The 25003-nt window shown below is 40.0% G+C and overlaps 1 protein-coding gene and 1 long non-coding RNA gene across 5 annotated transcripts in view; one reads left to right on the forward strand and one right to left on the reverse strand.

The window, feature by feature from the left end:
* BRD9 (bromodomain containing 9) overlaps positions 1-21374 on the forward strand; it is a 32448-nt gene extending 11074 nt beyond the window's left edge. For all 4 annotated transcript variants that reach the window (XM_063130997.1, XM_063131006.1, XM_063131014.1 and 1 more), the window contains exons 8-17: positions 10512-10644; positions 13052-13127; positions 14401-14496; positions 14943-15075; positions 15436-15547; positions 17597-17635; positions 17954-18025; positions 19155-19257; positions 20170-20337; positions 20533-21374. In XM_063130997.1, the coding sequence (XP_062987067.1) occupies positions 10512-10644; positions 13052-13127; positions 14401-14496; positions 14943-15075; positions 15436-15547; positions 17597-17635; positions 17954-18025; positions 19155-19257; positions 20170-20337; positions 20533-20630 (1030 nt within the window). In that variant the 3' untranslated portion in view covers positions 20631-21374. The remainder of the gene's footprint in view (positions 1-10511; positions 10645-13051; positions 13128-14400; positions 14497-14942; positions 15076-15435; positions 15548-17596; positions 17636-17953; positions 18026-19154; positions 19258-20169; positions 20338-20532) is intronic.
* Positions 2587-8579, reverse strand: LOC134401786 (uncharacterized). Its single transcript, XR_010025680.1, has 2 exons — positions 7842-8579; positions 2587-3901 (listed from the first exon to the last, which is right to left on the reverse strand). It is a non-coding gene; the product is annotated as an uncharacterized LOC134401786 (long non-coding RNA).
* Positions 21375-25003: the final 3629 nt, after the last annotated feature.

The following is a 25003-nucleotide window of genomic DNA, read 5'->3' on the forward strand; positions in this document are numbered from 1 at the left end:
AGGATCTCTTCTCGATCCTCCCAGAGTGCAGGACACGGAATAACGGGCTCAAGTTAAAGGAAGCCAGATTCCAGCTGGACATCAGGAAAAACTTCCTGACTGTTACAGCAGTACGGCAATGGAATCAGTTACCTAGGGAGGTTGTGGGCTCTCCCACACTAGAGGCATTCAAGAGGCAGCTGGACTACCATCTGTCAGGGATGCTTTAGGGTGGATTCCTGCATTGAGCAGGGGGTTGGACTCGATGGCCTTGTAGGCCCCTTCCAGCTCTGCTATTCTATGATTCTGTGATTATAGCATAGGTTTTCAGACTCCCTGCCTTCAGAGAATCCATTCATTGTACCCTTCTTAGCCAAGGAACCTCTGTACTTTGTAGCAGGACCCCCGGGCATTCCGGAAGGTTTGGGGGTATATTCTAGAGTGCACAGTCCATGTTGGTGGGCATTCCAGGCTGATTGTCCCCATGAGTGAACTGAATGCACAACTTAGAACACATCCACTGTTCCCCTGTAGTAGATGGGGAAATGCCTAGTGGTGGATAACTGATCTTTTATAAGGAAGCTTTTCCACCGTTGCTGATCTTCTCCTTGAAGAACACCAGTAAGCCTCTTAGGTCCTACAGGGTTTCCCAGAAAACAGATCCAAAATAATTACATAATCTAAACTTGACCTCTTAATTAGGGGACGGTAGTCTTATTTAGCCAGTAATTCTGTTAACAAAATGAAGAGTTAATAGTAGGCCATTATTTTCATTCTTTTTTATTGCCTTCTAGCAGGTTGTGTAGCTATGTTCAGAATAATTTGAGGGAGGCCATCCTATTTTTGACTAGTGGTTGGGCCTTTTAGCTCTGATTTGAAGGAGAACTTCATTTCTGACACTTCAGTTTATTTACAACATAGTCATGGATCCGCCCTATTTTAGTTGCATATTTTTCAAGATGCTGCAATTGTGTGCGAGTGAGTGAGATTTATATTGCCATTCAAACAATGTTCAGGCATTTGATCATCAATTTAGTTTTGGATTAACAGATTCCAAACTGCTGGTATTATTTGAGAATCAATTTGTTCTACTATTGGTGGACTGAATTGCTGTTTTAAGCAGAATATATATTATTTTAATATAAAACATATTTCTCAAATAAACTGTTATATATAGTCTTTGCTACTTCTTTTAGTTTCCCTTTTTTGTAAGGCTGCAATCCTATGCTAGCTTAATTTATTTCATGGTCTTACTTCTGAGTAAGCATGCATAGAATTCCACTGTAGGCGTCTACGGACAATTACTCAACGGTCAAACAACCCACGAGTAGCAACCTCATTTCTGTATTTTGCAAGGAGAGAGGAGAATCTCAGTGAGGGAATGGATACTGTGACATCCCACCCCCTGGAGTTTGTGGCAAGATTAGATGGGGCTATGCTAAAATTAGTAGCCCTATTAACTTGCAGTACAAGAAAGTTTTGAATATGGATAGGCAAAGTGTTTTGATGCAGGAACTTTCGCAGCCTGTGACAGAAAGCCACTTCATAGCCCTGTTTGTGCATAAGATTGGCATATGGGTAGTAGAACTAATCATAGGCTAACTTTAGGTTGTTTAACCCACAAATAATCTATATTGTCTGGGTTCACACATCACACAACAACCTAAGGTCAGGCTTATTTGAGGTTGATTATACAAAGCAGAAGTTACCCACACATGGCACACAACCAGGTTAATTAAGCCACAATTTGCTGCCATTAAGTGCGAACCAGGTCCATATGTTCCAAAGAAGAATATGTGACTAAGCTTTGAGCTTCTGAACCTTGTCAGAAGTGGAGGGGTGCCAATTTTCCTCCATGCTGGATTTTTTTCTCAATATAGGAAAAGTATATCTTACCACCATGAGCAGGGTGGATTTATTTAAATTACCTTCATTTTTAAAAAAACAACAACCCCACAATTTAAATAATTGATTTCCCATTGTATACTGAATTGCTATAACAATTGTAACTAAATAGACTGAGCCTTTAAATGTCCTATGAGCATAATTCAAAACCTTTGGACAAAAATCCATACATCTGTGTTACAGAATTACCACTTCTGCCCAGAGGCAAGTTGGGAAATTGTTAAAAGACCTTTTATGCTGCTTCTGTCTATGTTTTCTTGAATGGTTTTAATTGATTATTATTTTGTTAGCTGCTTTTATTTTTTTTGTTAGGTGTTCCATAATGTGTAAAACAAATGAATAAAGAGACTTTGGTTTGTCTCTCTCTGGGCTCATCTACACCAAGCAGGATATTCCACTATGAAAGTGGTATGAAAACGGTATATAAAAGGCAGGAGCCACACTACTGCTGTATAGCGGTATTGAAGTGCACTGACAACTGTTGGGGCCCATGACACATACCATATACCACTTTCATATCACTTTCACAGTGTTATATCCTGCTTGGTGTAGATGTGTCAATGGGCCCCAAAAGTTGTCAGTGCTCTTCAGTACCTCTATAAAGCAGTAGTGTGGCTCCTGCCTTTTCTATTGTGGCGGAACCCGAAACCACGGGTTCCTGTGTGGTTCGCTGAGTGGTGGTCAAAGACTCTCAAGACACAATTTCTCTCTCCTTAGAAGGTTTATTACGAGCAGCGCTGCAAGGTGGCAGTCTGAGGAAACTGCCCAATAATTTCAGGAAATGTCAACATATTTATAGAGTCAGTTCCCCTTAGATACCATGGCAGAACTTTCTCACCAATCATAATACAGTTCTGAAAATGCAACAACCAATAAGAAGCTAAGCATTTAGGCATGTACAGAGTATGAGTGCTTCTCTGACTAGAAGATATCACAGTTACAGAAAAACATCTCTATCTGTTATTTTCTTGGTTATCTTTCCTTGCAGACATCCTCCACCCACTGACTGCCGGGGTGGACAACGCCTATGTTGTCACATAGTTTCTGCATCAACTTAACTCTAAAAGCAAAAGCAATTGCAGCATTAAAAATAAGGTTTAAAGGAACAGGAAGCCATGAACTTTATGAACTATAGCTAAGGATGATAGGCCATTTTCTCATACCTATGGGCATAGCAAAAGAACCAGCTAAAATTCCGCGACAGATTCCCTCCTGATGGTCGTTGCTTTGCCCATAGCCATAAAACCATTCTCTATTAAAGCTCTAATCTTCACTCTTTTGTTCTTTGCTTAATAATGCAACTAAACACTTTTTTTTTTTTTTTTTTTTTTACCTGCTCAAGTCATGGGATGCTTTTGAGACTCTTTTTTGGATTGCAATGCAAGGCAGGGCTTGTATAATAAGAAATAACACACACTCAAATTTCATTTTTACAATTCAGAGAACTATAGAGGTTAAAAACACACAAAGTAGTTGTAACGGCGTTGTCTTAATATCTTCTCTTCACTGAATGTCTCTTAGAGCATCCAGATTTCGTTGGAGGGTTATTATGCCTCGTTAACTCAGAAACTCTTGACTTGAGGTTAAAAGGACAGCTGATCTTGCTGACTGACCAGATGTCGTTCCGTGGAGGGGAGTTCCTGCTCTTCAGCCTCAACTCGCTCTCTCCACTGGACACTTGGTCGCTTAGCATGTGCAGGGGGCTCTCTTGGCTTCCTCCTGACAGCTTCTTTCATCCTTTAACATCTCAATCAGGTCTGAGTAACTTTCTAGTGCAACTGGATCATCTGGATCATCTGTCTGGCATCCTGGATTTAGCTTTTTCACATGGGCTGCATGTATCCAGGTGTGTGTGGTCAGCAACACAATATAAGGTCCGTCCCAAGTAGGAGCCAACGAATTGGGCTTTTTATGGACTTTTATGAACACTGCATCTCTTGGTTAGAAATGATGACATGGAACATCAGCTGGAATCAGTTGCTTGTTTCTCATTTTTCTTTGGAGTTGAACTAATAGTCTGTGTAAGTGTAGAACATTACAGATTATTTCCTCACTGCTCTCAGTGAGGGGAAAAATGGTTTTGGCAGAGACAGTCCAACAGCCATAAGCTTCCCAAATACAATCTTATGTTGTGTGAGTCTATGTTTTCTGTTGGGGCTGTTTCTCAAGTTCATTAACACCAAAGGAATTTCACTTAATTCTTAGTATAGTCTGAATTCACCTTTAAAGGTACGCTAAATCTGGGCACCACTTCTCTTAGTAAGCATTTAATTGTGGATTTTTCTGTTGCATATTATACAGGAAAACTTTCTACCCATCTACTGAAAATGCACACAACAGTCAAACAGTATTTAAATCTTATTGCGTTAGTAAATTCAATAAAGTCAATCTGCAATATTGAAATGGACTATAAACTCACGGGTGTGTGCAGATAGTTTAGGACTATAAAAACTTCAGGCAAGTTACACACTTTTGGCACACTCATTTAGCTTCTAGGTGTATTCTTGGGGCACACCATTGTTTAAGTATGTCAGTGTCTTAACTAAATCTCAAGATGCAATTAGTTTGTCATTATAAAATACCCATACATTATTTTTCTCAATTTTTTATTATTATTATTTTCCTCTTAAGATTCTTTTCTTTAAGTTGCACGATTCTTTTTCCCAAGTTGGAATAGTATCCTGGGAAAAGAGTGTTCTCTTTAGTGTTGGATTTGCAAGATTGTTTCAAACAACTTTGCAGCTAAAGGGCTATTTGCTATAGGCCCTCCTGCGGCTGTCATAAAGCCTCTATATTCTTAGATTTGCTCAACTGCATGACAGATTACAAAACAATATTGTATGAATATTTATTGACAAACTTTTTGCTAGGTTCTGGTTAAAGCAATTAATTCTGCGGCTTGTGCACTTCGTGGCAGAGCGAAACTTTCTAATGTGGTATACACTTCCTTTTTATTTTTATTTTATCAGTACTTGAGAAATTACTGCATATCTGGCTACTAGCTCTCCCCAGCTGTTTCCTTTACAAGAGCTATCAGTAAACAGAACTATATCTGGAGCTGGCAATGTAACATCAGTCAAATTCTTGAATTACCACTTCGCAATCATTTAAGGTAGTGCACTGTTTAAGGGTAATTGCTGGTAGTATCTGCTCGTATCGAGTCAATCTCTGATTCGATAGAAATTGTGTAGATTTGGTTATCAACAGGGCTGCGACGGTGGAACTCTAACCCACAAATTTTTCTTAATTTCAAATCAGCTGCTTTTTCTTTACAAGCAAGGCGGTAGCAGCCACTGCTTGGAGCAAGGTGGAAATCCTTGTGCAGCTGCGTCTAATTGTGCAGAGTAATATGCTATTCGCAAGCCCAGTGCATGAATTTTGGTTAATGAGGTTATTAAGTCTTCTCATCTCTGACCATTTTAGCGGTTCAGGGACTGAATCTTGTGGCTTGTATCAATTTGTATCATGTAGCTTGCTAATAATGAGAAATTTGGTATCATAGCTGTTTTTATTTTTAGGTCTTCTTAGTTGCAATACTGCGTCTATGCACTGTTTAGCCAAACTTCTTAAGGTAGGATTTGAGTCTGGAGCTGTTCTATTTGCAAGGTTAGCAACTTGGTTTCTAATTTTTCTTTTCCTAGTTTTCTTTCTTGGATGTCATCCCAGTATTGGGTGGCGGCCCGTAGAATTTCCTCGGGCGTGGCCTCCCGATACCCGATGACTGCAGTCCTAATTTTACCTGAAATTTCACTGATAAGCCCATTTAGAAGCAAATCAGTTATATGCCAGGCATTTTGTGGATCGCTTGGGTCTAGATTAGAATGCTTTCTAATAGCACACTCCAGACGTGCTTGATAAGCTCTGGGGCTTTCATCTTTAAGTTGTTTTGTGTCTCGAATGGCAGTCATATTTATGCGTTTGCCACAAATTTGTCGAATTGCTTGCCACAATGTTTCTCTTTCTTGTCTCATTCGCTGGAGGTCTGCGTCTGTCAAACCTATTTCTCCTGCTTGGGGATTTGCTGGCCAGGCTGTAAGGGCTTGGTTATTAGGGTTTCTGGCCGCAACTAAAATTCTATCAAAATCATGTTTAGGTATGACCATTCTCAGCAGATCTTCAAGATCTAACGCTGTAGGGTTATATAATGTTGCCAAATTTTGAAGCTCTTCAATAAATCTCTCAGGGTCTTCTCTAAGGGCTGGCAACCTCTGTTTAAAATTCCAAATATCAGAGGAACTCCAGGGCTGGTAAGCTCTAATTGGAGCTTGGTTTGGATCAGCAAAATTTGGATAAGTACGCACAGGGAGCAATTTACTGGGAGTGCTTCTAATGTCTTCTAAAGGTCCTAAATGTGCAAACAGTGCTTGGTCATTCTGGGGCTGCAGCAAAGGGGCTGAGGCTATCTGGCTGGCTGACAGTCCCAACTTCTGTTTAAGCAGATTCAAGCTATTTTTCTGACTGGCTATTACACTCTCTACTTGCAATCTTGATCTTTGATCATCCCAAAGAAACCAGTAATCTATCTGGGAGGGTTGTTTTCTTTCTAAATAATGCCTCAAGTGCGTGAGTCTTTTGGGTTCAAATGTCCCTACTACAGGCCACTGCAATGAGGGTAGATCTTTAGTAAAACATGGCCACTTGTCTTGACACAGAGTCACTAATCTTTTTAAATTCAACCTAGATGGCATACGATCTTTGTAGATCTTACACATTTTCTTTAACGGGGTTTTTTCTGATTCTGGGCTGCCTGTTTTTGACCCGGAGCTTCCCATTATCTCTTTTGCTCCACAGTCTGAGGTTACTTACAAAAAAAAACCACAGCAGCTATTTCTTCTGTTCTTATCTATGCACACCGTTTCTCGTTACCACACTCAAGCACGTGAAGAGCTTTCGTACGTGGCAACTTCTGGGTTTTTGGGCACAAGCACAACAGGGGTTTTCACAACAGGGCTTATAACAGGGTGTCTGTGCTTTTCTCACCCCCCTAACGGCACTGTCCCTTTGCAAGGGAAGGCACGATAGATAGAGTTTTGATTGGCACAGCTCATAAGTGGAAGGTAGTAGGAAAGGTGGTCCACTCATTCAGGGCAACTCATTCAGACATGTCACATTACACATAACACAGGTATGGCTTATATAGGAGTCCTGTTATTTCTCAGGCTCATAATAGGAATTGGGGTAGGAAAGAAGACAAACAAACAGACATAAATGTTCCTGTTTGGAACGTGTGTCTCTACTGTTAAGGTTTCTTTATCTGAGCTCTTTCAGCTGATTATTTCTTGTTCCCTTTTTTTTCTTTTTCTCTTTCTCCTCCTGTTTCCTCTTTTTCTATTTTTTTTATTATTATTATTATTATTTTCTTGGCCGGACTGGGTCTTCTACCCAGGCTGGGGCGCGACCCCAGACTTTCCTGGTGCCTCCTTAGAGGGCTTACCCACACCGGGTCCTTCCTGGTGCCTCCTTAGAGGGCTTACCCAAACCGGGTCCACTGTGGACCACAATGACTTTTAGGAGCAATCTATGCTCCGCCAGTTTAGCGTCAATGCGCTTTTAGGACCCTTATCAGAGGAACTCCTGCTTGCCTAGGTCTTAGAGCAATTTTTTCCCTTTTTTTTTTTCCTTAATTTATTTTTAGGTCTGACCACAAATCTTTTTAAGCTGCCTCACTTCCAGGAGGTCTTATCAACGCGCGTTCCCAAAGTATGTGACTTGCTTATCAGCTTATCATTCATCCGCAGCTGGACCTGCCGTACAACGTCATAGCGGTCACGGCCCGGTGGGGCTAGCACTATGAGTGACGGGTTTTCCCAGTGCCATTCACCATTGACACATTCAAGCAAGTCTCACTCCCCAACGTATCTCTGGATCCCAAGTTTTCCCTGCTTTTTTTTTTTTCCCTTCTTCTAATGAAAGAGAATGCCTTAAAACAGGCGTCACTGACTTTACATGACACTTACCGCTAGAAAACTCCAGCCACAGGGAGAGTTGACCAAGGAAAGCCCTCCTGTTGTAGGATTTTAATGTGGTTCCTACTCACCTGATCTGTGCGCACGTTGGAGGATTTCCTGTGTCAGGTCTCCATGAGCAGAGGCTCTCCAGTGTACCACTCATCCGTCCTCGTCGCCAAATTGTGGCGGAACCCGAAACCACGGGTTCCTGTGTGGTTCGCTGAGTGGTGGTCAAAGACTCTCAAGACACAATTTCTCTCTCCTTAGAAGGTTTATTACGAGCAGCGCTGCAAGGTGGCAGTCTGAGGAAACTGCCCAATAATTTCAGGAAATGTCAACATATTTATAGAGTCAGTTCCCCTTAGATACCATGGCAGAACTTTCTCACCAATCATAATACAGTTCTGAAAATGCAACAACCAATAAGAAGCTAAGCATTTAGGCATGTACAGAGTATGAGTGCTTCTCTGACTAGAAGATATCACAGTTACAGAAAAACATCTCTATCTGTTATTTTCTTGGTTATCTTTCCTTGCAGACATCCTCCACCCACTGACTGCCGGGGTGGACAACGCCTATGTTGTCACATAGTTTCTGCATCAACTTAACTCTAAAAGCAAAAGCAATTGCAGCATTAAAAATAAGGTTTAAAGGAACAGGAAGCCATGAACTTTATGAACTATAGCTAAGGATGATAGGCCATTTTCTCATACCTATGGGCATAGCAAAAGAACCAGCTAAAATTCCGCGACACTATACCACTTTCAAACCACTTTCATAGTGGAATATCCTGCTTGGTGTAGATGAGCCCTCTCTCTGTAAGGACACTAAGCAAGAAAAAGTACTTAATGAATAAAGGCCAGAACTTTGTAGAAATGGGCTAGTAGTTACTGAGCAGAAAAATGTGTCTGCATAAAATGGAAAGTAAGGCTACAAATTTTGGCACAAGCCAGAGTTAAACATGCTTAATGATTATCGATTTCTGTAGAAGAGTAAAGTATGTGTTTATGAGTGTGTGTGTCCCCCGGTGAAATCAAAAGAAATTAACATTGCTGAACTTGTGCTGTTCGGCATAAATTGATAGCAAATAACATGACCTACATCTTGTTTGACTACAAAAGTCTGATTCCGCCCCACCCACACCCACCCACAGTTCTTCCTTTTTAATTGAATAGTAGCGTTTGAGATGGTGTGTTTGATAGATCACAATGGAATCTGTTTTAAAAGGTTAAGTGCTGATCTGAGCATGTCAAATTGTATTTAAAATCAGATTTAATTTAAATCAAAATTATTTTTTTAAAAGTCACTTTGTGTTGCTGAGACTTTTAAAAATAAAAAAATGAAAGCATCCAGATGCTTTCTCTTGTATAAAGAGAGAAAAAAGGAAGCATCAACTGTTTTTATCCACCCTGCCCATAGGAGAAATGTGCTTCTCTCCCATTAAGACAAGACCTGGAAGAATTGGAGTTGTTGGGGAGGAAGCTCACACAAGGCATCTGACAGGGTGGACTCTGGCCTCCAAAAGCTTATGCCACAATCAGCCTGTTAAGCTGCAGTCATAAAGCCATTTACCTGGGAGTAAGCTCCATTGAACTCAGTGGGTCTTGCGTCTGAATAGTCATGCCTTGGTTTCCACTGTAATCCTTTTAAGGGGATACAAGGTTCTTAGCAGTTGTGGCTTAAAAGTGTGAGGCTTGTTGGCCTAGGGATAGAATTCTCATTTAGGGTACAATAGGACCTGGATTAAAGTTCCAGACAAGCCTAAGAAGGCGAAAGGGGGGGACCTTCTCCTTGCAGCATTAATACATTGTATGTATGTATGTATGTATGTATTCAAGTTATAAGTCGCCCTGAAGCTCTCAGGGCAATGACTATGATTACAAAATAAAACCAATGATTAAATTGATTAAATACAATCAAAATGAACAGCAGTAAAAACACAGCTTGCAGTAGAGGAGACTAAAAACAGCAAAGGCACAAATACTAAAAGATCTAAAATTATAACCGTGGAGATAAATAGTTTTAAAAAACAACTGGGCAGTCAAATAGAGAGCAAATTGGCCTAAAAATCAGTGAAGTAGGCACTAAGTGGACCTCTCTGGGGAGGGCATTGCACAGCTAGGAAGCCCCACGCAGAAGTAGCTACCTACCAAATCTCAGTACGTAGGGATACTTGGGGCAGGTCCTCTGATGACAATTTTTGGAGCACAGGTAGCAATATATGAGAAGAAGTGGTCTTTCGGATAATGTGGCCCTAAGCCATAACAGGCTATATAAGTTAAAATCAGCACTTCGAATTTAGCCCAGAAACCATAAATGATAAACCCAGATGACTTGGATATGTCCATCATCTTGGTGCTCTGCTTGGGCTCTTAGGAGCATCTGGTTGGCTGCTACTGGAAACAGAATTCTAGATAGTTGGATCATTGTCTGATCCAGCCACGCAATTCTTCGGTTCTTATTCTCCTACAAAAAGTTTTAGACTGAATCCTGAAATGCATTGAATATATACTTTGCATAGATGACTATATATAAGTGCTAAGAAGAAAAGGAATTATGTTTCACTCTGGTGAATAGTCACATTTAGCCAGGAGTCATAAAAAAGTGGGTTGCCTAACAATTATTTGAATACATCAGATACAGTTTTATATTTATTTGACAGCTTGTACTTTGTTGTAGTTGTATATTTGAACCAGAAGGAAATGCATGCAGTCTAACAGACAGCACAGCTGAAGAACATGTCCTGGCTTTGGTGGAACATGCAGCAGATGAAGCCCGGGACCGGATCAATCGATGTCTCCCCAACAGCAAGGTCTTGCCGCTTGATTCAGGCTGCCATTTTATAGACATTTTGTTTGGCTGATAATGCTCAGGAACAATGTTGTGGATCAGATTGAGTAAGCATTTTTGCATGGCATCTGATATGTGAATGCTATGGGAATAGTTCCCGTGTGAGAGCTTTATGGATGTTAAATCTCCAGAGCAGAGTGTTTGCCTTAAAGACTACACAGTAGTAAAAGAAGCCATTGTAGCTTAGCTCTGCCCCCACGCATGCTGTGTGCGTGGCCACCATTTGCATAATTATCCCTGGTGCAGCGTGGCTTGCCGTGTCATCCAAACGCAGTGTGCAGGACGGCAGGGGTGGCTTCGTACTCACCTTACAACTCCTACGTGTGCAGGGGTGGAGGGAGAAGCCACAATGATTTCTGTTATCTCTGTAATCCTGAAAGGAAAGGAAAGGAACCTCTTGTGCAAAGCACTTGAGTCATTACTGACTTCTAGAGGGACACCTGCTTTCGCTAACATTTTCTTGGCAGACTTTGTAGCGGGCTGGTTTGCCATTGCCTTCCCCAGTCGCAGTTACCTTTCCCCCAGCTACCTGGGTACTCATTTTACTGACCTCGGAAGGATGGAAAGCTGAGTCGACCTGAGCTGGCTGCCTGAGAACCAGCTTCCGCTGGGATCGAACTCAGGCCGTGGGGAGAGTTTCAGCTGCAGTAACTGCCGCTTACCACGCTGCGCCACACGAGGCCTTAAAACCCTGCTATTATTTAAACCCCAGTTTGAACATTATAAATTAAGTGTCCTCTAGGAGAACTTAATTTCTGTTTTGGTGAACATCTCCCTAAAATATTATTAAATTCAATCATTTCTGTATTAAGAGTCCAGATGGGGCAGTTGAGTCCTGATGGGGTTGACATGATTCTCCAATGTGGCAGGACTAACAAATCAGAAGATAATAGTAAAAACGTAATGCCTGCTGATTGGGTTAAATGTATTTTAACGTCTTAGACAATCCAAATTTATACATTTAAAAGCTCTGATGCTCTGAGATCCTGAATGCATCCCTTTGAAAATAAGGAGGGAGATGATATAACTCCCACCCCCTTATTCTAAATCTGCAACTTAGGCATTTTTCAAAGCAAACCCTTGCTTCCTTTAGTTGAGCTGAGTCTATTTTATTTGTTACTTTTTAAAACTGACTAATAACTGATGTGGCTCTAACTGTGTAGACATCCCCCCCAAGGCCTTAACAGTGGCCCCTGATGGAGCCAGCCGTCTCTCCCCTCCCTCTCCCAATCCTCCTCCTACAGATTGACCTTTCCTTGCTGCTAGCACTTGTGGGAAAAGACAATCTGTATGAAGATTGATGGTGTATGTGTGTACATGTGTATGTGTGCATCCCATGTGCCCCTCAGGACTGAAAACATTGTGTATCACTAGTATAGAGCAGCCGTTGGCAGAAAGTAGATCTCCAAAAGTTTTGAACTTAAACTTCCAGCTTTCCTAAATGTTGGCCATGTTGGGAAGTTTTTCTGAAACATCTAGAGATCTATCTTCTGCCCACCCCTGGTGTAGAGCATAAATAAAATGAAATCAGCTTTCTACGCAGTATAGTTCTCTGACATTCCCTATATATTGTGTTCAAGTAGGGGCTATGTGCATAGGCAAAAATGCATCAATCCTTGCAATTATTTTGCAGTGTAACAATTGCGTGGATCAGAGCTTATTCATATTAGACGGGAGACCCACAAGCCCCTGTTCCAATGACATGCGCAACATGTGGGTGTCAGGTGACCCAGGGTGAGGCAGCATGGTCCCAAGCACCCCCACTCTGTATTATTTACATACCACCCCATAGCCAAAACTCTCTGGGTGGTTTACCAAGATTAGTCTCTGCACCGCTAAGAGCTACAGTTGACTAAAGCAGAAAATAAATATGTTAATGAAATAGGCTGCAGAGATTGCCTAGCCCACAAAGAAAGCTTTGCAGAAAGATGGAGGGAAATCTTCTTTCCTTTGGAACATGCTGTCAAAGAAGTAAAGGAGCAATGCTGCAGCATGGGTTAGCATGTTGTCTGAACCCAGTGCGTAACACAGCGGGGGTGGCTTCCTACTGCATGTTGTGGGTTGTAGGGTGGGTACAAAGCCACCTCCGCCCTGCCCTGCCGTGGACCAGGTTCAGATGACACACTAACCCATACTGCACTGCAAGTAATTATGTAAACAATGAACATCTGAATCAATAACGTGATCATCTGAACCTAGTCAGAGGCTACAGGCAGCCAACACGTTTAGTTGATGTTTTGTAATTTCAGCAGTGCAGATGAAGCTGTTAAGGTTTGATCTTTTGAAATCTGGATGGATGTTCATTGTTTTTCAGCAAACATAAAAATAATGTACATCTCTGTCATGTGCATGTGTATGTTTAAGTACAGATAGGCTACCTGAAAAAGAATGGTGATGGGTCCTTGGTCTTCAGTGTGCTCAATCCGTCAGATCCAGAAGCAGAAGGTAATTTTCTGATCAGCTTTAGTAAGTTCTGTTAACAGTGATAACTATGCTTTTATTGATACAAGGCAGAGGGGGGTGGAATCTGCTTTTAAATTTGCTCTGACCGAGAAAAATGTCAATATAATACTATGTTTTATCTAAATTTCAGTAACCCAAACAGATAAGTTCTTTTGTAAGTCACAGTCAGTATGTGAATTGGCAACAAAACTATATATGCACTGGCAACAAAACAATTAGCTTTGCACCCTGAAATATATTTGGCAACACATCCTAAGCTAAACTTGATAGCTAATACTAACTTCCATGCAGGCTTACAGCTGATATTACAAATGGCATCAAAATTAAGCTGCATTTGTCAGTAGAGTTTAAATCTAAAAAGAATTTTCTTGCTGACTAGTTGACTGTGATGTCCTTCTGAACCCGGACTTGAGTTACCATACATTTCTCCTGTAAGTTTTCAGCTATTTAGTCTAAACATGGGTGGCCAAACTGTGATATAGGCAATGGGGTTTTAAGGCATGCCTGGCCAGAAGCAGAAGCCCCAGTGGGGGCTGGCTGTGGAATCAAACCTGGTCTGTACGACTCTCCCCTGCTTGGCTGCTGCCTGCTCTGCAGCTGGATAGACTAGAGGCCAAAGTCACAAGGCACTATTTATTGTATCTATTTATTTATAATATTTATATCCTGCCCTATATCACTAAGATCTCAGGGCGGCGTACAGATAAAAACATACAGTATAAAACAATAAATATACACAGTTAAAAACAAATTAAACCATAATCCAAGTTAAAACAATATATAATTTAAAAGCAATAGATGTAGTTAAAACAATGTGCCAGTGAGTTTAACCATCAAAGGCTTTGTTAAAAAGCCATGTTTTTACTTGGCGTTGAAATGCAGTCAATGTTGGTGCCAATCGGGCCTCCCAGGGGAGGGCATTCCACAGTGGGGGTGCCACCACAGAGAAGGCCCTCTCCCTTGTCCCATCATGACGTATATGTTGCATTGGTGGTTGCACTAGTGGGGTAGCACCATCTCATTCCTTGTCATTACTGAGTTAAATGCTGATTTTTAAAGTACATCCCTCTTAAAGCATCAAATGGGTACTTGGATTCTGGTCATCTGCATATACATATATGTTATGTATGAAATTAAAACAATTGTAAGTAAAGCATGATGATGATTTGGATTCCATATTCAGGAACTGAGTGTACTCCTAATTATTATTCTTGGAAGGTTGTTAACTGTAACATAAATATTTAACTTTATATAGAGGAGGAAGCCCATCCAGTGGATCTGAGTTCTCTGTCAAGCAAGTTGTTACCTGGTTTCACAGCACTGGGCTTTAAAGATGAAAGAAGGCACAAAGGTGGGTGTGTATTAAACACTTTTGAGGCAAATAAGTTTTATAGAAATATGATAAGATAAAAATTAGCACTTTTCCTTTGCATCATTCCTCATGGCATGAGCGATCAAAGCAAGAATCTTTTAATCAATCATATTTCCTGTTGTATGCAAATCAGAAAACTGCATTTACCAGATTGGAACAATCCAAGATTTTTAAACCATGGTTTGAAGTTAGTTTACATTCTTGGCTTGTTCTGAAGCTAGTAACTAGGGTTTCCTGTTTCAGGTTTAGATGATCATACTTCTGCTTATTAAGCAGGTGTTTGGTCATTTAAACCTGCCATTGTTACTGTTCATTAATAGTTCATTAATCAAATAATGTGCATGGATGTGCGAATGAATCCTTAGAAATGCAGCTGGGTTTTTTTGCAGAAGGAGATTCCAAACACAATATTTTTATGTTTTCAGTTACATTTCTTTCGAGTGCTAATACAGCGATTTCTATGCAAAACCACTCTATCTTTCATGATCTGAAAGCGGATGAAATGGAACTGCTGTATTCAGCATACGGAGATGAAACTGGGATCCAATGTGCTTTAAGGTAAGTATGTTGTAATGCAACGTTGCACCCATTGATGCTTTGCAGGTGTTGCAGACCACTACACCAGCATAAACGTTGAGGTTTGGAGTGTACAAATGAGGGCTAGTCCTATGGGAGCTAGAATAAGCAACATACTAAGGCTGGCATCATCAAATTGCAGATAATGACTTTTTTGAAAAATGGAGAAATGGTGAAAGATGGATGAAAGATTTAAAAGGAAGAATGTTTTGTTTAGAATGTTTTATTTACTTATCTATTTTGGTTCTATACTTCCCATTAGCCCAAGCTCTCTGTTCAATTATTGTACAAATATGCATGTAGCTGATTGAATTTGTAATTTTATATTGCATTTTCTTCTAGTTTGCAGGAGTTTGTGAAAGATTCTGGTAGTTACAGTAAAAAAATAGTGGATGACCTGCTGGATCAGATCACTGGTGGAGATCATTCCAAAACTATTTACCAGCTAAAGCAAGTAGGTCCACATTATACAGACATGCAACCAGCTAAACACAGTTAGTGTGTGTTCAATAGTTTACCCCTTGAGGTATTCTTAATATCAACATTGTTATTCCTTGCTGAAGATCAATATTCACAACCACTGTGTAACAGAAATGGTTGGCGACTACAGCTAAAAACTCAAAATCTTACTCTGAGATGGTGAATGCTACTTTCACCAAATTTTTCCTTGACAAGCTATCCCCTTATAAATTTAGTGTGGCCAGAGAGGCTTGTCATGAATTTTGATAATTTCCAAACAGAGTTTTAGCAGCAGCCTGAATTGCCAATCTCCCAAAACGTGAAAGGCAAAAAACCCTTCCATAAACTGAGATTGATATATCCTTAGTAAGAATGAACCACCTCCTACAAAAGTAATTGTTCAGAATTCAACTATATGTGTGAGTCCTTTTCCCTTGTCTCTTTATTTTCTTACAAAATAGAATGTGAAAATATTAATAAAAGGTGAATAAATAATCAAAGGGGGGAATTGCAGCCTTACATCATGCTTGGAAGAGGTCAATGTAATGTTTTATCATTGCTCTTACATGGAAGGGCAGGATATAAATTTATAAATATAAGGTGTTATTTAAAATAATAACACTGAACAGTTAATTTTCCTTCTAGCTGGCCATGCCGATTCCTTCCAAGATGTGATTGTAAGGATCGGCAATGGAGTCAGCATGTGAGAGTGCTCCACGCCTATGTTTTATTCTTCCCCATCCTGTCAGCCAAGTGAGACTAGTAGGAAACAGTTTAGAAGTAGAAAAAGGAGTGCCCTTCTCAACTGGTGCCCAATTTAATCTGGAGTGCTTCCTCAATCACATTGAACTCCTTTAACTGATGAAACATTGCAGCACTATCAACTGCACACTATAAATAGAAATCCAAATATGTGCTACCTGAAAAATATACAAACAGGATATAAATTTTCAGTTCACTCAAAACAAAGTCCATAACACAGCCTTTCTCAACCTGGGGCGCTCCAGATGTGTTGGACTACAACTCCCAGAATGCCCCAGCCAGCTCTGCTGGCTGGGGCATTCTGGGAGATGCAGTCCAACACATCTGGAGCACCCCAGGTTGAGAAAGGCTGCCATAACAGAAGTGGGGATCATACTTGACCAGGGTGCTGGATTATTCCTCCAGAAGCCACCTTACGAGCTGGATAACATCATTTCCAGGAGCTGGCTGAGTCCCGTGGTTGGTGTGCAGCCAACTTCACTCATCCTTTGCACAGGGAAAAACTAAGAACCAGTGATGCACACTCAGCTGGTGCTTCCAGGAGCCATCTGAGTCCAGCTTCTGGAAGCACCAACTGAGTACTCAGTTGCTCTCTCACCCGATCTTCCTTTTGTGGGAGAAGGCTTGGATCTCATTCAAGGGCCCCGAGGACTGGATGAGCTAGTCTGGGCTCATGGGCCAGAGGTTTCCTATCCCTGGTATATAAATCATTTCAAAATTAACACAAACCCTAAATCAGGTTACAAGTTGTTGTTAGAGAGGAATCACACACAAAGGCAGGACTACAGGTCCATTTGATCTATATAATAAACATTATTTTAAAATGTTAAATCTTAAAAAACTTTATCCCACATTTCTATAGTTTGAAGATAAAACTAATAATGGCAGATTTAAATTTAATAGAAATACTGCTTGTAAGGCAGTAACCTGACATCAGTTTCCCAGAGGACCTTTTCTTCTGTTGCCCCCGGATTGTGGAACGGCCTGCCGGAGGAGATTCGTAATATTAACTCTCTCTGTGATTTTAAGGCAGCTTTGAAGACTAGCCTTTTCTGGCAGGCCTACCCAGATCAATGTAAAATCAAGAATTTTTAAGATGTGTTGATTCCTGTACTAATGTTGTTTCCCACCTCGATCCAAAGGGAGAGGCGGGTAAGAAATAAATTATTATTATTATTATTATTATTATTATTATTATTATTATTATTATTATTATATAATGTAAACACTCAAGAAAGGTAGTCAGCAAAAAGATTAAATATTTTTTATTTTGTATTTTCAGAGGAGAAACATTCCAGTAAAGCCACCAGATGAAGTCAAAGTAAGTTGCATTAAAAACACATGCCCCACTCTTATAGGTATATAATAATGTGCCCTTGTTGTAACCTACCCTGGGAATACAACTGAAGGTGGTCTAAAATATCTGTAATAAATAAAGGTTGAAAACATTTATGTACAATTTTATGTGTTTCATCCTCTGAATGTTGTATTTCTTGATTTATTTTTAAGTATTAGATTCTATATTGGACCCTTTGCTAGTATGCAATGTTTTCTTGTGACTTTGGTGATGTGAAAATGAAGGTTCCATAGAGAGAGTAAACATATATTTCAAATAACTAACATGTGTTGATGGTTTTAGATACCACCAGTCCTCATAAAAGAAGAACACAAATTGCGCAATACTTGCCCAGATGCCTCCAAGCAAAGTATGGTAAGATTTCTTGTACAATTTAGAATTCAGTTCAAGATGTCTGATTTCCATCTGAAGAAGGCTTCAGCTTTTATCTTGGAGATACACCTATCAATTAGAGCAGTGGTGGGCTGAAGATACATCAGGATCCACTAGTAGATTTTTGTATGATTTGCAGTAGATTGGGAAGAATTTCTTACCCCCATAAAATGACTCTTCATTGCCCTAAATTATACATGCTATTGAAATGAAAAAAGCTTGGGAGATGGGTGAAACCAAGTGTGGAATTTTGTGTGGAAGGACTCCACCTCCATTCAGTTCTAGTAATCAAAATTATTTACTTCTCAGTATGTTTTTTCACTAGGCTCCAGTTGGTGGATCTTGAGGTTCTAGTGAAAAAACAAAGTAGATACTGGAATTTGTCCACTCCTGAAATAGAGAGCTGCTGTAAATGCAGTAGTTAGCTTGGAGAGAAGTAGGGAGACAAAGTCCACCTCACAGTTGAACTGGCCCTCCATCCACCCGGAGGGCCTTCTCCCATCAACTTCCCTGTAGGAAGAAGAAGTTATTATATTCTTTGTTTTGATTTTGGTAAATGTACTTAATGTTACTTGCAAGCAGCCTTAGAAAGATGATTTATATCCTGAAAGATCAGAGATAAATAAATGATGATGATGATAACAATAATGTGGGATAACCCCATGAATTCTGCCATGAGCTATTTGGAAGAAGGACAGGATAAAACTGATAAAAACAGATTTTAGTAAAGAATTTGAGTCAGTCCAATTTTTCTTGGAACATTTCCAGGATATGCTGACTAGCAGGATTGGGTATGAATCTCCAGACTACTTAAAAGATAACCCCAGGCAATAAGTATACATGTGAACCGCCCAGAGAGCTTCGGCTGTTGGGCAGTATAAAAATGTAATAAATAAATAAATAAATAGAAAAGAATGTACAATTGAAAAAAAATTGCTGATGTTTGCACATTTGGCTACCTAGCCAGAAGTCATGAAGTATGTGCATTGCCCTAGTTGAGACTATGGTTATATTTTGGGAAAAAGTCATGTCTGTAGCAATCTCAGGCAAATGTCTCCATCGTTATTTATGTTGTATAGCTATCACTTTCATCTTCTCTCTTTTTGTTCAGGTTGGAGAAGCCATTGGAGACAATGCTAGTTCTGTTTTGGATTTTTTATCTATGAAGCCGTATTCAGATGTGTCACTTGATATATCCATGTTAAGTTCGTTGGGTAGGTGTTCTCATACAGACCTTTTGAAATTGTGATGCTATGCTGTTATCTATAATCTAGTCCACTAGTCCAGCGGTTCTCAAACTTTTCTGTTTTGGACACCAGTTGGGAGTGCCTGGGATCTCAGCAGAACACGTAATGCACTTTTTGTTTGTTTGTTCTTCAAATCAAAGCACATATGTAACTCAGATTCCAATAATGTTTTGTTCTTCACTGCTGGCATCAACTAGCACCATATAATGAAAACCACAGGCCTTATCAGTCTGTTTGATAACACACTCCTGTTCAAAACTGCCTTGATCACTGCCATTGTGGGGGGAAAATCCAGTGTAGTGGCAATTCTAATATTAGAGACATAGGAAGCTGCCTTATGTCGAGTCAAACCTTTGGTCCATCTAGCCCAGTATTGTTGACACTGACTGGCAGCAGCTCTTCAGGGTTTCAAGCAGGACCCACCACCACTATGACTACAGCTGCTTTTAATTAAAAGAAATATAAAGAGGCAAGATATTCAATCACAAATCTCCAGTGTCCCATATAGTTTGGCCCTGACTTTGCAAAATCTTTGCACCTCTTATGTAAACATATTTTGGCACAGAGGTACGTGTGCCTCATGTCTTCATGTATAATAAAAGATTATAGCCTCTTTAAGCTCTGGGAACTTAATCATTGCTGAAATCTGAATGTGTTTTTCTAAGCCCTGTGTAAATTAAATATCTTTTAAACGATCATATAAAATTAGAGCACCCCTTAGGATATATTCAAAGCATATTGCTTTTATTCAGCTTTATTGCAAAAGAAGATTGATAGAGGGCGGGGAAATGACAAAAACAAACCAGCCTTTCAATGTTAACTTTTTAACCATTCATCCAAAAACCAAGCTTGCATTGAATGATCTATTATTGTTCTCAGGTAAAGTAAAGAAGGAACTTGATCATGATGACAATCATTTACACTTGGATGAAACAACCAAATTACTACAGGACCTTCATGAGGCACAGACTGACAGAGTTGGATCCAGGCCTTCTTCCAACCTCAGTTCCCTCTCTAATGCTTCAGAAAGGGATCAACACCATCTAGGTAAATCTGATTGAACAATATGTCCGTTTGAACCTTCTCAGTTCACTTAAAATTCAGTCGCTTGTGAGCCTCCCAAGGTATTGACTGCACAGTAGCAGTGTAGAACATTGAGCAAAAAATATTTTCAAGACTGTATATACTGTATATAATATTTACTCTTAAACTGACTTTTCTCTCTCTCTCTGTTTTCTACAGGAAGCCCGTCTCACTTAAGTGTAGGAGAACAACAAGACATGGTCCATGACCCCTATGAATTTCTTCAATCTCCAGAACCTACAAATGCCAATAACTAATGTCACGTATACAGTATTTAATTTGTGCTCTTTAAACATCTGTAATGTTTTACAGATTTCCATCAAATAGTATGCATTTCAATTTGTCCTCTTTTTTTGTATGAGGATTGCTGTGTAATAATGCTTGTGCATATATTTGTAAATTTTACTTGAGTAATAGTATATCATGGTATTTGCCCCCATCTCATGCAGTATTTTAGGGATAAGTAGAATAGATCTGAGGAAGCAGTTGCGAATTACGTATTAAGAAACCTAATTTATATTTTAAAAAAGTGCTAACCAGCTGTTTATCATGCTGTCAATCATTAAATGTTTTATACTTTGTGTACAACTGTGGCCATATAGAAACTCTTCTAGGAAGGGTATTTTTCAGTGGTAATTCAGGTTTCAGAACTGTGGCTGTCTTCCATATTCTCCCTTCTCTTCCCCCAGTTGTTCACTGTGAAGATAGCCCTGATTAAAAGAAAAAGTTACTGACACTCCATATTCTCTTAATTTTGGATTTAAAAAAAAGTCATGGTAATATTGAGTACTTCAGCAGCAGATTGATCCATTTTTAAAAATGTTCTGTGAATATGAGTGAAGTTGTACCTGCAGAAAGGGTAAATATTTGTGTCGTTTTTAAATTAAGTATTTGAAATTTGACATTGAATGATTTTTTAAAAAAACGATTGATATTATGTATAAACTAGAATAGTTGTTCATTCACAATTTTGTAAATATTAAAAAAGTCAAAAAAATGTACTTGTGTTCCAGTGTTTCCAGTACATAATTTGTTTGCCACTTCTTCATTAGCTTGAAAATTAATACTAAATGTTATAATTAAAAAGTACTTTAGAACGTTAACCAGGCAGTTCATGTGGCAGAATGTTTGGATCATCTAAATTGTATTATGCTTATGGTGATGCCGCCTCTAACACCAATTGGCTAAATAGAAGCCATGTTACAAAATTGTTTCCAAGCATTTCCAAGTGCAGGGAAGGAACAGAAAAAGAATGTTTGCAGTTCACCTCAAATGGTGAAAGAGAACAGTATATGCTTGGCTGGGAATAATACATCAAACAGATCTGTTTGTGTGATGAGATTCTACGTGCAGCAGGGTGTGGAAAACTGAGTTAGAAAAGGTCTATGAACGTGGTGAAAGCATTAGAGTAGACAGGCAAAGTGGCTGAAAAAGGCAGAGTAGGCATTAAGGTTGTAGGTACGGGTAGTTATTTATCACTGGATGAAATGGGTCTACAAAAAAGCATGATGCACAGGAAACATGGTGTGTGTGTGGTGTGAGGGGGGGATTCAGTCCCAAGAAAAATGTGAGGCTGAATTTCACATTGATTGGAACTAACCCACCAATTCATTGGCTGCAAGATTTGAGTAGTACTTCAAGCAAGGTGCTTGGGGATCCAAAACACAAGTTATAGAAAAAAAAACACATAGTAAAAGTAAGTCCCCTTGAAAGTGGGATTTACTTCTGAATAAAGGTTTATTTTAGTTTGAACAAAAAAAGAAGGGAACAGGACCACAGAAGCATACAGCATTTTAAGGTTCCTGGAGGAGTCATCTCAGTGAAGCAAAACACTCGAAGTCAGTGAAGTCAAAACACTCGAAGCCCACCACCGAACAATCATAATTAAAATGTCAAGCTAGCCAAACTCTTTGACTACCAGGAATTGAGATGTTTGTACTTCCAGGCTTCTCAATCGTATTTTGTTGCTATCAAAAGTTGTTTGGAAAACATCTCTATTTAGAAGGAGTATGTGACACTGAGGGCTATGACTCTCCCTTAGTTTATCTACGTCAAAGAATTGCAGTGAAGATAAAATCCCACATACACCTTGAATTTCTTTGAGAAAGGGTAGGATAGGAATGTAAGAAATAAAGAATAGAAACAAAGGCCTTTTGATTTTCTGTTCTCAAGGTCTGACAATATAATTAATAATATGATCCTTATCATAGCTAAGCAAGAGGCAGGTATCAGAACTCAATACAAGCACTAATCTAATAGTTACTAAGGAGATACGGTTAAACACACAGATTTCTTGGCAATCTAATAAGCATGTGATCCTGAGTACGTTTACTGTGACTTTATATTGCTATGGCTGGACCCAACATTCTGTGGGTCTAGCACATGCCTTGCATGCAGAATTCCCCAAGTTCAATCCCCAGAATCTCCAGTTAGTTAAGAATTGTCAGAAACAGAACTGTGCATGCCTGAAACCTGGAGGAGGCACTCATTTAGAGCAGATAGTACTGGGCTAAATAGAACCATGGTCTGACTCAGCATGACAATTTTAACTCTTCATACTTGCTTTGACGTTTCACTGAGATCAATGAGATTTGAAGCTAGTTTATACTGCTAAATTACTCCACATGCTTATGGGAAAGAATAACATGAACCAGGTTTTGCATGTAGCAAGTTCACAGCCAATTCTGCTATCACTAAAATACTAGAAAATGTACAAACATGATCACGGACCTAACTGCTGGCTTATTGTATGTAAGGCCTGGTATATGCTAACTTAGGCCTTAGCTAGACCAGCCTTTATCCCGGGGCAAACCCCAGGATCGTCCCTGTGCATCTAGATGACGCACAGGGGATCCCAGGATCAGGGAGGGATCAACCCTCCCGGGATACAGCCCTACACTTTGGGCCTGCTTTTTCTGCGGTCCCAGGCTGAGCCCAGGACCATGGAAGGTGTGGCCCATTGCCGCAGCTTGAGCTGGCTCCATGCGATTACTCGTGCGGAGCCAGGAGCCGCGCATGGGGTGTAGTGCTCTTCAGGAGCGCTGTGCCCATTGGGAGGTAGGGTGGGGGGAGCAGGAAAATAAATTTTTTTTTTAAAAAAAAACCTACCTCTGTGCACGAGCGTTGGTGCGCTCTTCTTCGTGTAAAAATAAAAAATGATGGGTGCAACACCTCTCTTCCTGAGGTTGTCACACCTTACGTGTAAATCGGCGACATCTCACATTAATTCCAACACGAGGTCTCCCCTCCTCTCCTCCGGACTTTCAGGTAGGTCTAGCTAAGGCCTTAGTTTTATGTGGTAAGATACTTTAATAAAGAATTTCATGGGGGAATGTAGAAATAAGCCCTGAACCTGCGGTTTCTGAAACAAAATATTTGGACATTTTAAGACATAGAAATGGATTTCAATGTGTGCAGTAGAGACACTGGAGAAGAACAAGACTGCAGGATTTGGCATGTGATGTAAAGACTGTAATCTCATACCTTAACTCTGCAGTGTGATGTCATTCCTGGAGTTCAAACATTGCCATTGTCAGAGTGTGCTGACCTCACAATGGTTTTGACTTCGCACTTGATAACTCTGGGACACATTGTGATAAGGACCAAAGGGAAAACTGGAATACACCCCCAATGGAAAAAGAAGAGATTCCAGGGACTTCAGCAAAAGAGAAAGATATAAACAAAGTGCTGATAGAGACCTTAATTTTGATTTGGGAAGCTCAGTGGGGGGGGGGGGGGGGAATTACCTGTCTATATTTCTAAAGCAGGGACTTTCTCTAAATGAAAATAGTCAAACAAATCTTTAAATTGGCTGGGCTGAGAATTTATGAGGATTGGAGTTACTAATTGGCTTGGTAAGAGGGAATTTAGTATGGCTCAAGTGATTATTACTTTTATCTAGATACTTTTTATTAAGTTAATGGGTTGGATCCAGATTTAGGCATATGTAGCTGGGTTGCCAAAAGCGGATTTCCCTGACACACACACCCCCAGTGAAAATGCTACACAGAGGGTCAGGGGACCCTGCTCAGTAGGCTGAGCTGTGGTGCAGTGGGGAGGGAGATCCTCCCCAAACCAGCAGAGGTACTTTCCATCCATGGAAAGCAGATCCTGGATCTAACCCCATACTTTTCATAACCCAGTTTTGAAAGCTCTTAAAGTTATTTATTTATACACTGTGAAAGCCTTCTTGAAGACAGCGGCAAAATAATTGTGTTCTTGCATTTGTAAATACTGGTGTTCCTAGTCATGAGGAAAGCCACAGCTTTGTATTGTTCACACAATGTCCTGACTGGACACATCCACAACTAAAGCTCTTCAAGTAACCTGTTGTCAGTTGGTTGCCATAGCAACACTTCCAGTTTTCCTGAGCCCCAGAATTCCAAAAAGAGGCCGAAGCAGCAGTCCCAGAACAGATGGAGGTCATCCAGGCACAGGTTGTCTTAACAACAGATCCAGTCAATTTTGGGAGGTCTTGCTGGGGAGAAGGTGGATTGGCCAGATGGTTTGGTATGATGTGGGAGTTGTGGTAGCAGTGCAATTGAGGGGAAGTTATTTATTTAGGGATGATTATTTCATTATCTTGCTAGCTCCCTATTATGATTTATCATCTTTGTATTCTGCATTTCTT

Source organism: Elgaria multicarinata, chromosome 1 (assembly GCF_023053635.1).
Source record: "Elgaria multicarinata webbii isolate HBS135686 ecotype San Diego chromosome 1, rElgMul1.1.pri, whole genome shotgun sequence".
Classification (NCBI taxonomy): domain Eukaryota; kingdom Metazoa; phylum Chordata; class Lepidosauria; order Squamata; family Anguidae; genus Elgaria; species Elgaria multicarinata.